Source organism: Gastrolobium bilobum, unplaced genomic scaffold (assembly GCF_033153095.1).
Source record: "Gastrolobium bilobum isolate Gb01-03AN ecotype WA unplaced genomic scaffold, APGP_CSIRO_Gbil_v1 utg913, whole genome shotgun sequence".
NCBI classification, from domain to species: Eukaryota; Viridiplantae; Streptophyta; class Magnoliopsida; order Fabales; family Fabaceae; genus Gastrolobium; species Gastrolobium bilobum.
The window spans coordinates 199585-212934 of NW_026900059.1; the positions used below are offsets into that span (position 1 = coordinate 199585).

At 33.6% G+C, this 13350-nt stretch overlaps 2 protein-coding genes across 3 annotated transcripts; both read right to left on the bottom strand.

Moving 5' to 3' along the window:
- Positions 1 to 1026: 1026 nt before the first annotated feature.
- On the bottom strand, positions 1027 to 5961 carry LOC133295099 (uncharacterized). Of its 2 annotated transcripts, none has more exons than XM_061493896.1 (5): positions 5364 to 5961; positions 2823 to 5034; positions 2324 to 2384; positions 2011 to 2234; positions 1027 to 1363 (listed from the first exon to the last, which is right to left on the bottom strand). In XM_061493896.1, the coding sequence occupies exons 1-5, from the start codon at positions 5476 to 5478 to the stop codon at positions 1309 to 1311; spliced, it is 2667 nt and encodes an 888-aa protein (XP_061349880.1). In that variant the 5' UTR covers positions 5479 to 5961; the 3' UTR covers positions 1027 to 1308. The 2 variants fall into 2 exon arrangements, with proteins under 2 accessions (XP_061349880.1, XP_061349879.1); XM_061493895.1 differs by having other exon boundaries at positions 2823 to 5037.
- Positions 5962 to 11857: 5896 nt separating this feature from the next.
- LOC133295090 (zinc finger BED domain-containing protein RICESLEEPER 2-like) lies at positions 11858 to 13321 on the bottom strand. Its single transcript, XM_061493885.1, has one exon. The coding sequence runs from the start codon at positions 13319 to 13321 to the stop codon at positions 11858 to 11860; it is 1464 nt and encodes a 487-aa protein (XP_061349869.1).
- Between the last annotated feature and the right edge of the window lie 29 nt (positions 13322 to 13350).

A 13350-nucleotide genomic window follows, 5' to 3' on the forward strand; every position in this document is an offset into this window, starting at 1 on the left:
GTTAAAAAGGGATAGTTGTAGACAACGTTATCTAAAATGACTGTAGAAATGTTTAACCCATATATATATATAGAGAGAGAGGGGTAGGATCCTTTGACACCAGTGTCAAATTTGAAATTTGACACTTCATCTGAGAGCCGTTAAATTTAATCAATTGCAATTATTTATAACTTAATTATATTCGATTATATTTTAATAGAAATCTTACTTTATTTCTTATATAGGAGGAACCGACATATCAACATGTTAAATTGTGTATATAAATATATTAAAAGATTTTTGGGAGAGGTTAAACTTACTACAAACATCATGATGTGTTTGTTGGATTCATATAGTTATTTTAATTTACATAATAAGGATTTGTTTGTTGGATCTGATGAAATATATGTTATTTAGTTTGAGCATTTTGCTTTTGAAAGTGACTTAAATGCATATTGTATAAGTTTTGTTATGATTCATGATTCTGTTTGGACATTGAAATTATGATTTTTGATGTAGCAACAGAATTTGAGTACTTTGTAGAGTTGATTCATGGTTCTGCTTGGAAGTTAAAAATTAACAGGCTAACGGGCCAAGGCAGGCCATTTGTTTTTTTATAAACGGGTCAAACCAGGCTAACAGATAGACTCATACTAGGCTTGGGCCAGGCCAAATTAAAAAATTTTGACGTAGGCTTGGACTTTTCAGGGCAAAACTTGACCCAGCCCAGCCCACTTTCACCCCAGTGAAAACATACTTGCAAATTGCAATGGCCTATGGTGGATGATAACAAGGGGAGAAAACAAAGTGAGATTTAGGAGAACCAGATCCATGATAGCATAACAATTTTTATTAAAATTTTGTTTTTGATGGAATTTAGAGATGGGGATGGATCCATCTAGACAACCCTAGTCCGGTAAAGCTTAGTTGTTGTTGTTACTTGTTATTGTGCCATTTTAAAATATAACTTCCATGGTTCATTAAAAATGCATAACTACATACCTTATAAACTGATCAAGGAGTATATTACATTGTTTTCCACATCAAATTCTGGAGTAGGTACAAGACTGCGAGCACAAAAAATTTTAATGTTTTTTCTTGATCATATAGGAATGAAAATTTTACACGTTATATAATCTAAATGCAAGTCATGTGCAAAATCACTTGGACTTTGCCATGCACCAGACAAGAATTTCAAGTAATCTTGCAAACATATGAAAAATTTCCCCATGATCTGGCGTGACGTAATGTTCCAAATATGCGGAAGGATTAGAACATAGGTAGGTCTCCTACTCAAATCTTAATAGAATTTTTATTTCTACAATTTGATTATGCAGCTGCTCTGGGTACTTTCATGCCAAATCCATGCTTTGCTTTCTCCACTCTGTCAAATTGTCAAAACAAGAGGCTTAACAACTACCCAAATTGCAAGTTCTTAAAGATTAATAAATTATATAATGAGAAAAAGTGCAACTGCAAGCACTAGATATAACAAGTACTGGACAGATTGATCATTATATATGACAAAATATCATAAATGCGTCAAGAATTCAAGACTACCATCCTAAATAAAGCACTTGTTCCCCAAAACCCAACTTTTCAACACTCTTATTTTATTCATTTCCATTTTAAATCTTCAACAAATAGAATAGTGGAAACAACCACCTAAGTATATTCTCTTCCTTACAGGACACCAAAATAATGCAAAATTCTTGTCCCTGCCTGTTACAAAACAATGCACTCCATCCCTGAAAAATTCATATTGATTTGCAACACTTAAGCTGTTTTCTTTCTAACCTAGGAATCCTCTATGTGAAGTAAAAATATCTAAAAGAGCCACAACAAGTACTCTGGAGAAAGTCTACCTGATCTAGGGCCAAAGAAGACACAACAACAGTCAATATGTTATTGATAAGTAACACGCGTTTAATTATTTCCAAGTACTTCATAGGAAACACAAGGACATTAAAACAAAAGGGGTAGACAATCATTTGATAAATGGAACAGAATCATCAGAAACTCAGCACTTACGTTGGTGCAAGTTTGCCAAGGCTGTCTAGCTCTTCTCCTGTGTCTTCATCCAAGACTCTCCCAGAAATTTCAACGATATATGATCTATCATTATCATGAGGAAGTCCTCTACGTGAAAGCAAATCTAAATCTTTTTGGTGAAGTTCTCTACCATTAACAAAAACACCAGTATTTCCACCAGCACATTTATCTGGCATGGGATAATTGAATTCTTCTATGAATGGCTGCAAGAGAAATCAACTTATTCATTCATTTATATTGATCAGACTATAAGCATATGACCGGTGGAGTGTGCCAGAGTAGTATAACTTACTGGAATTATTCCAAGACATGGTCCACCCATGACACCCCAAAATCCAGCCCGAAAATCATACCTAATGAAGCAAAAATATAAAGGCAAATCAATTACTACACTACATAAGCAATCAATAAAAAATTTATGATTTTCTTCTCTAAGTTGTCACAACTCATCCAGAAATGATATTTTGCAAAGGACATCTGAACTTATCAAATTTAATATGTTATTTTGTCAATGAACATATTGCAGGTGATAAGAACTAAAGTGAGTCTACTACATAAAATAATTTGACAAATTTTTATCAGACAGGCAATTTTAGAAAGCTTTGGTCCATAGAGAAGCATAGGACCCATTTTCTAAAGCTTCACCACTGATTTTGCTCCTTTTTTTCATTTCATGGAAAAATTGATTTTGATCAATGATAGCATTTATTTTTCATTGGAGACCTTTGATATAAGCTGATATAGCAACAATTACAAATGAAACATTTCAGTTGACTGTAAAGCATACAAACCAGTAATTTCCTGGCTGAATTGGTCCAGCTAGCTTTTCAGCCTTCTTAATCACACAGTCTGATATAGGTTGTCCATTTACACTAACATTACTATTGCCATGTTCATCTATTTGACTGGATTGGGAGGAATCCCGGAACCGGAGGCCTTTCTTGATAAAGTTGGAAAAAAAGGATTCACCCCCTTTGCTAGATCTAGGATCATGTTCTCGGCTTGCATCACCAGAATCCTGAGAGACCCCAATGTTAGAATAATCATGGACATCCATCTCAGTTGCAAGCACTACCTCTTTCAAAGAATTTTGCCTTGAGGTATTCTTTTCTATTTTTGCCTTCTCTTGTTCTGATCGACTACTTCGGTTGCCTTTCCCAAACCGATTTACTGCATGGTTATTACCCGAATAATCAAAATACTCTTGAAGAGGTGAGCCAGCAGGTGGAGGAGACAGAGAGGCTTTAGTTGGCTGATGAATGGACTTTGTGGCTTCACTTGGTGCTATCATAACTTCTGGACTATTTTCATCTTCAGAGGTACTAGGAGATGAAGAATGGAAGCTTTGCATCTCTTGAGGCTTGCTAGAGTTTAAGCTTGGCTCTGCAGCCAGCACAGGAGATTCTCTATCTACAGAGTGAAAATCATAACCAGAATAATCATCAGATGAGAAGTTAACACCACTTGTGTTCACATGAGCATGGGAATGTGACACACCGCTATTCACAACCTCATTAGAGGTATCATCAATCCTTGTAGTGGTTTCCTTCATTTCTGAATGAGGAGAAATAACTAGCTTCTTATTGATGATAGCAAAACTTATTTCTAAAGAACAAGCCCCGCATCGCACTTTCTGCTGATGGTTTTTCTTCACCATAACAAGTGCCTTTTTAGGTAGTTGCAGTAACTCAAAGCAATTACAACATGTGATGAAAGGAGAACCACCAGCTATAGGATGGCAATGCCTACTAGCACTAGCTGTCATTACTTTCCTAGGACGGCTTCTGACAAACCCACCCATCTCAGAATTTAAGTCATTAGGCCATCTTGTTTGTAATTGTTTTTCATGAAAACTAGCAGCAGGAATGGCAGTTCTAGTGTTATGAACATGTGGACCAGATGCCCCTGGGATTTCATGACGGTATAACATATGATCATTTGGGGTATCAGGGAATCTGCTGTTAATGAATGCAGCAGATGGCGCTGGCACTGAACCTCTTCGTTTGTTGTCATAGCAACGAAAACAAGAGCAAGAAGGCGGGTGAAGCATTGCATTATGTGCATATGGTTCATATGAATCTGTACTAGTATCAACATAGTGTCCAGGAAAGTAGGGATGCATTGGTTGTTGTGGGAACTGATGGACTAAGGGATGTGGACCTCTCATCATTTGGGATACAAAAGGATCCCCGTATCCAGGAATATAATTTGGATTATGCATTGAAGGGTGGAAGTTGAGCATGGCCATTTCATTACCATTTGTATAAGCATATGGATAATTGGAATAAGGGGGGCCTGCCACATGTTTATTAGGGCCAACAAATTGCCTTGAGGTCCTGTCCAACCCAGGGCCACCATAAGGATCTGGAGGAACCTTTTCGTTTGGGTTATTAACCACTTCAGAAGAATGGTTCAGCTGGTTTGATAACTCATTCAGCTTCCTTAGCAGCTCAGCTCGATCTTGTTCAAGGAGATGAACTTTGCTCACACCATCCATGTCTCTAAAATTGCCATAATTATAAGAAAAACTGGAATAGTTATTTGATGTTCCCTCATCAGGATGATTCAAGGTGGAAAATCTCCCACCTTCCATATCAGCAGGTGGCTTTCTCCTAAACCCTTCCATCTCACCTCTATCCCCATTTGGCCAATTAGACATACTCCCAAAGAATTTGGACCCTCCCATGTGAGACTTCTGTTCCTGCTCCTCTCTACCTATTGATTTACCCCTTTCATCTTTGTTTTTATTAACACCAAAACCATTCTCCAAAACCACTTTCTCATCACCATCCTTGGAACGATTCAGAAACCTCTCATGCCTGTTATTTGGCTTCTCTGAATCCCTTTGATCTTCCCTTGAGAAGCCACCATTGGACTGAACATCAACATCTGAATCAACTACCCCTTTCCCCAAGGAATTTCCTGATTTAGAAGGATCTCCTCCACCATGTCCCTCATCTGACGCCTCCCACAAGCTACCACTTCCATAACCTTTAAGCTTTCCTGCTAATGAAAACAAAGTGGAAACCACAATAAGAAATCAGAATATCCAACCCCTTTGCAAGCTTTTGTCTACCCTAACTCCACTAAACCTAAATACCAAATGTGTACTGTACTTTAGCTTTTGCAGCAAGTTCGTACCTTGTACACATTGATTGATTAAATACCAAATAAAAAAGGTGAACTAAAGGGAAAGGCAAATCTTGATCCATGATTTTGACTCATAAAAACAGTCTTGAACAGTTAATACACATAAACAATTCTGAAGCATTTCAAATCAAACAACACGTGAAGCTAAATTTAAGAAGGAGAGGAATATGAAGAAAGGGTACCTCGAAGAACAGCACCACAACCGCCACATTGATAAACAGAATAGTCAGCGAGCTCGGGAAGAAGATTTTGACACTTGGGGCACCGAACAAGCCGAACCTTAGCCGAGTCCTCCATTGCTGAACTGAGAGATACACAACACAAGCACCACACGAAGGGCCTCTAACCAAACACCATCACCAAACAAAGAAGGAGAAGCTGAATCCTCATATACCCAGATAATATTATTGTAGAACTTTCATGTACACAAGAAATGAGAAGTCCAAAAGTGAATACTTGGCTTCTTGGAAACAACAACAACGATAGAAAATGAAGTAACCAAGGTAGTGGGGTTGTGGAGGGGTCGTAAAGCAGCTGCAGAACTTTGAGGCTTTTGTTTAGAGAGAGAGAGAGAGAGAGAGAGAAGGCTCTTGTTTTTGCTTTTTGTTTTGATGCCGAATTTTTCTTTCTTTTAGGTTATCTTGGTTTTTTCTTAGAATCCAAACAGCAAAAGACCAAAAACCCAAAAAAAAAAAAAAAAAGAGGGTAATGGAGAGAAGCAGAAGGGGGGGACAAATTTTCCTCTGGGAATCTTAGAACTTTGCAAAATTGAAGTCTTTCATTCTATCTCAGAATTACTGAAAAATCGTAACTTTATGCTGTGTTTGTTGGATTTTCAGGAGAGAGAGAGAGAGAGTAAAATAGTATTATATTATAAGATCATTGTCCAACGTTGTACGGAGTGGTGCTTGTTGGGCTACAAGGAGAAGAAGCACAGGAACCGAATCATTTGTGTACAAAAGAGCGTGAAGCTACGTCGTTTTGGAGGATTCCATTTGGGCTACACTGAGCATTTTTATCGGAATTGGTCTTTGAAACCGCGGCTTCAGAGGGAGATAGACCTTTCAAAACGCGGGCAGAAATAATAATCCTCGTGGCACGTCACCAATAATCATCTTACTTTTCTTTATATTACTTGTGAGCAAGGGAGCACGGACACTTGTAAAAACAGAAAGAGTCGGGTCCAACACGCTCCGATACGGTGTCAGACACGTGGTTAAATTTTTTCGACACGTTGACCATTTTGACACGTGAATTTGACCGAGTCCGACACGGTCAAATGACATTTTCGTAAAAAAAAATTTAATTTTTTTTTTAAATTTTTTTTTTAAAAGTTAAAATATATTAATAAATTTTCCACCTGATCATATCAATTTTATCTTTTTGTCTTTTTTCCCTTAAGTAGATAAGAGATCATCTCAGCATCATTGTTGTCAATTCCTATCACGCTCTTGTTGTATCTTCTTCTCTCTGATCTCTCTCTAATATGATTTGATCTCTCTATCTGATATTATATCTCTCTCATCCCATTTCTTATTTTTTTTATTAAAGCTTCCATCTTTATAACATGTTGATGGGTATTATTAATTTAGTTTCATTTTTTTGTTAAATTATTAAATATTAAATGAAATATACACTATATAAATTAAAAATATTATTTAATATTAAAACGTGTCCCAACGTGTCGAATGCGGTGTCACGTGTCGTATCGGTGCTACATAGCTTGTGAGGAGATAAAATTATAATATGGATGTATAAAAAATGAGTTCTCGTTTTTTGCATATAAGATATAAGTTATGTACACTAAGTTCAATGCGATGTTATTTTGGAACGAAAATTATGATATTTTTATAATTTTAATTTATTTCGGAATTATTATAATCTTTTTAATTATAATTTTTTAATCTTTCAATTCCAAAACAATGTCATTTTAAAAATAAATGCAGATAACTTATCTGCAGTAACTGCAATATATTTCTTTGATAAAAAATAATTAAAATAACTTATAATGAAATGTTAAAAATGTATAATATAACCAAAATAACCCTTGATTCAAGTGATAAGGAACTTATTCTCCTAAATCAGAGATTTTGAGTTAGATCATCAATAAACTAGTGAATATATCCAAAAATATGTAATATAAAATTACTTTTACGTAAATACATGTGAATAACATAATTATGTAAGTTATTAGTCTAATAATTCACTGGCAACGAGAGTTGACATAACTGGTCGAACTTTTCATTCATATTATTTTTTGGGTTGGATTCCTAATGTAATTGTATTTTGTGTTAGATTCTCACCTTGGTATATAATTTTAGAGTAAATATATTTTTTGGTCCTCAACAAATTTCACGATGTCCGCTTTAGTCCCTAGCAAATAAAAAGGTCTATTGTGGTCCCTAAAAAATTCAAAATAGACCCATTTAATTGAAATCGTGATCCCTCACAAATTCAAAAAAGACCCATATTAATCCCTAAAAGAACTAAAATGTGTCCATTTTGAATTTCTTAGGAATTACAATGGACATTTTTATTTGCCAGAGACTAAAGCGGACATCGTAAAATTTGCTGAGGACCAAAAAAAGTATTTACTCATAATTTTACCTTAAATCTTCAATGAATTGATGATCTTCCACATCTTACATAAAGATGTGTCTTTTCTTGATCTAAAACTTTCTTATCTATAAAAAAAATTCTCTATAAGACATGTTATTACTTCATATTGATGTGGAATGATTCAATAGTAAAAACTATATAGATGTCAAATGATATATGAACAAAAAAATTATAATGTTTAAAATAAAAAAATCTAGTGGTTTCTTTATCTCTCGTACATAGACATTGAAAAAGCAAGTCTTTGGCCAATGGGGAAAAGAGTGTAGGAGAGGGTGACAAGTCTGAGTCCCCATTTTATGTGAATATCTAAATGGTGAATTGGTGAATGTGAAAGAAAACATTCATTCAATTAAGCTTGTGGGCTCCACAACCCCACGACATAAACCCCATTCTCCTCTCTATTTTTTTTTTTTCGTTTCTTCTTCTCTGTCTCTTGACCTATCCATCCATCACCATCACCTCAGCCATAGACAAACACAACCCACCATTACCTTTCCTTTTCTCTATTATCGACATGTCTTTGACTTTTTGGTCTTGGAATTTGGATGCTCATTCGCACCATTTCATTTTTCAATTTAATAATAGTAATAATATGAGATTAATATTTTTTATATTGTAAAAAATAATTTTATTTCTTACACGTACATAAAAATATGTAGAACTTATGTAAAAACAAATATATATATATCTCATATACTTTTATGTATATATAAAAGATAAAATTATTTTTTACAAGTAATAATAATATACACATTTTTTTTATGTCACGAAACTTACCAATTTATCTTTTTCGACATGGCTTTAACCTTAACGTTCACGTGTATGCTGTATACATTGACTCATAATAAGTTCAATGGGCAATGGCCCATTTGTTTTCATCAGATAATTCGTTATTTTTGTTTTATTTTTTTAATCCATCTGAAATAAAATAATGCTGTTAATCGTGATTATTGCTTGCTTTGATTATTTCAATGATATTGCTTCCTGTATTTCTCTAAGTGTTTATTTAGCTTAATCATTCTTATCACACCAAGCAAATTCATTGGTTCTTTTAATCTAAAATAAGAGGTTTGTTGCTGTTGTCTCATGATTATTATTAATAAGGTCATCATACATCAATCTCATCATTTCGAAGTTTACTTCCTCAACAAAAGAACTCAGATGTTATTAATAATGTTTTAAACAGCAAATTCAAAATGCTTCAATAACAAGCACGATAGGTCGCGCCATTATATTAGGACTATTCAAGATAATAGTCGTTAGGCTATTATCCTTCAAAGATACTTATTTAGTTATTTTACGTTATCTCTCTCTGTATTGTTCCATCCGAGAAAAATATGGTTATTATGGGATTTAAAGACCCAGAGTATGTATGAATGGAGGAGATAATTATGAATGGAGGAGATAATTATGAATGGAGGCAAATTATTATGCCTAAGATAGCCTTGAAGTCAAACCAGTTATATGTGTATACAGTAAAAGAGGTTTGGATTTAAAATAAATAATATATGGTTCGATTTTTTCACAACCGCTCTACATTACATGCAGTAATCATAAATTATATATATATATATATATATATATATATAGGGGCAGGATCATCTCACACCGGTGTAAGAATAATAAATCTTACACCAAATCTTAACCATTGATTTTTTACATCTAACGGTTAAGATTTATTAGGTCTCACTCATTAATTAATTTTTAATTTCCAATAAATCTCAACCATTGGATGCACAAAAATCAACGGTTAAGATTTGATGTAAGATTTATTATTCTTACACCGGTGTAAGTTGATCCTATCACATATATATATATATATATATATATATATATATATATATAGGTTAAAATATTTAATATGAAGAATCATAACTATACAAAAGGTGAAAACATTTACTATATATATATATATATATATATATATATATATATATATATATATATAAGGAAGGTTATACTTACAACCTTTTTTTTACAACCTCTTACAACCATATATCATAACCGTTGATTTTTGCCAATCAACGGTTGTCGTTTATTATGAATTAATAATTAATTAATGAGTTTAATTTGCGAAAATCATAACCTTTGATTGACGAAAATCAACAATTATGATATATGGTTGTAAAAAAAAGGTTGTAACTATATCCTATCCATATATATATATATATATGGTTCGATTTTTTTGCAACCGTTTTACGGGCAGCAGCAATAAATTATCCATATATACAAATTAAAGTATTTAATGTGGGGATCATAACCATACAAAAGGTGAAAGCATGAAAGTAGGGAATCATAATCATACATCTGTTATTATTGCTTGTACAACAATTTTAGATGTGATTTTATTTTATATATATATATATATATATATAGGGTTTATATTTCTGCAGCTGCTGTACGTGCAGCAGTCAAATACTTGTCATATATATACGTGAAAGCATTAAATGTGAAAAATCATAACTATACAAAAGGTGAAAGCATTAAATATGAGGAATCATAACTATACATCTGTCATTGTTGTACGTAAAGTGACTGTAGAAATGATTTATATATATATATATATATATATATATATATATATATATATATATATATATATATATATATATATATATATATATATATATATATATATATATATATATATATATATATATATATATGGGACAATATCTTCTTACCACATTAGAGACAATGGTCGTCCATGATCTAATCCAAAGTTAGCAAGTCAATTTGCATATGAGTTACCTTCACGATATGTATGAACTAGTTTAATATTCCAATCTCTTTACAACCATACTCCAACTCGAGTTATTAAGAGAGACTCGCGAGCTGCATCTAGGGGTGAAAGTGGGCTGGGCTGGGCCGAGCTTTGCTTCGAAAAGCCCAAGCCTATTTAAAAAAAAATTAATTTAGCCCGGCCCAAGCCTAACACGAGTCTAAATGTTAGCTTGGCTTGACCCGTTTATAAAAAAACAAAAAGCCCGGCTTGGCCCATTAGCCTGTTAATTTTTAACTTTCAAGCAGAATCATAAATCAACTTCACAAAATATTCAAATTCTGTTGCTAAAACAAAAATAACAATTTTAATGTCCAAACAAAACCATGAACACAACAAAACTCATCATAATCTGCATTTAAGTCACTTTCTAAAGCAAAATGCTCAAACTAAATAAAATATATTTCATCAGATCCAACAAACAAATCTATACTATGTAAATTAAAATAACTATATGAATTCAACAAACACATCATGATTCTTGTATTAGCCAAAAACTTCTCTTGATCTTCTCTCCCCTACAAATACAATTCCAATATTACATAAGTTGGCAAATAATTTGTAAATGTAGAAAAAAAAAAGAATAAAGAATAGAAACAAAAAAATAGGATTAAGAAATAAAAAACCTTTTAATAGATTCATATAGGCAATATCACATGCTGAGATGTTGGTTCCTCCTACATAAAAAATAAAGTCAAATTTCTATTAAAATTTAATTGAATATAATTAAATTATATAATAATTTTAATTGATTAAATTTATACTTTTTGTTTTTTCTTCAAGTTATACCTATTACGTAGCCAATCTCCTCCACATATTAAAGCTTGGATGGTATCTTCAGCCAAGCTAGAACGATACACATCAATAACTCTTCCTCCAGCACTAAATGTTGATTCTGATGCTACTGTAGAGATTGGTACAGCTAGTATGTCTCTTGCCATTTGTAATAAAATTTTATACTTTAAGCTATTACTCCTCCACCATTCCAAAGCATCAAATGAAAGATGAGATTTTTCATGATATTCATAAACACTTTCTTCAAGATATAACTTCAACTCTGACTTTGCTGCGGGAATAGATTCATGTTCATGCACAATGCTCATGATTTGGTCAAACCCAGAGGTAGAGCCACGTGGAACTTGAGTAAAGAGAGTAGAAGAGGATATGTTCATCCTAGATCCCACCTGACTATCAGAGGATGACTCTTGCAAACATAAAGTTGAATATTCATTATATAAAGCTTCTAAAGCTTCACTCACCTTATCCATGTTAAATTTATTCTGATTTGTATATAAGTGGAAAGCAAATTTTCACCACATGGAATTTACATCGTGGGTCTAAAACACTAGCAACGGCCATCAACATATTGCATTCCCCCCAATATTTATCAAATTTATCTTTCATAAACCTTGTCATTCCTCTCATAAAATCATAATTGTCTTCAGCTGCAGCATCAATCACTTGTTTCACCCTAAACACTTCAGGAAGGTATAAATTTGCTGTAGGATATTGAGTACCTGACATAACATTAGTAGCATGAGTGAAAACTTCTAAAAGATGGCATACCTTTTCAACCTTTTCCCAATATTCAGTTGATGGCAAATAATTATAATGTGGCTCCCACTCCTTATATTCTGGAAAAACATCTTTAAATTTAGAAGCAACAGACAACATTTCATATGTTGAATTCCATCTGGTGGGACAATCAACAACTAGTTTCCTTTCTTTTACACCCATCTTCTTGACAATATCACAAAAAGTCTTCAATCTTGAGTCAGAATGATTAACATATTTGACACTTTCACGAACATTTTCAATGATACCTTTGATCTGACTAAGACCATGTTGCACTAGCAAATTCAATATATGAGCACAACATCTCACATGAAATAGTTGTCCACCAAGGACTAAATTAGTGTTTCTTGCTAATGTGCTTTTCAAATTTCTTATACAAACATCATTATAGGCTGCATTGTCCACAGATACTGAAAATATCTTATTTTCAATTCCCCATAATTGCAGACATTTAAAAATTGCATCAGCGACTTCAACTCCACGCCTTGGAGGTGGAACCTTAACAAAACTCAACACTCGCTTTTGCAATTTCCATTCTGAATTAATAAAATGGCCAGTGATGACCATATATTCAGCTATTTGGTGACTAGACTTCCACATATCAGTGGTTATACTGATCTTTTTCACACCCATCAATAAAGCCTTTAGACTTTTCTTTTCTGCCTCATATAATGCAATACAATCTTTTCTTGCAGTAATACGCGAAACTTTTTCAAATTCAGCATTCGCAAACTTAAAGGCCCACATCCAAACATCGTCCTCCACAATACTGAAAGGATACTCGTGAATCATAATTGCAGTAGCAATAATTTCTCTCATCTTTTCATTGGTGTACATCCCCCCGGGTGCAAGAAAAGGATTCAAAGTAGAACCTGTAGGCTGGAATGATAAAGTGGTCTGCTTCTTCACGGATTGGTCCAATTTCCTATTCAAGCAATTTTGTGAATGCCTCCTTAGATGACTAGTGCTACCTCCAATTCCCCCAGTTGCAAATTTTTGTTTGCAGTAGTTACAAACTGCTTTACGCCCAACATTAGGAATGTCCATTTCATGAAAATCATTCCAAACTACAGAAGTTTTTCGCCTCTTTTTCACCAAGCTTGGATCTTCAGATTCTTCACCTTGTGGGACTGGTTCATTGCTTCCATCTTGATTAGAAGCCATCTGTTTGAAAATGAAAATGCATTTGATGT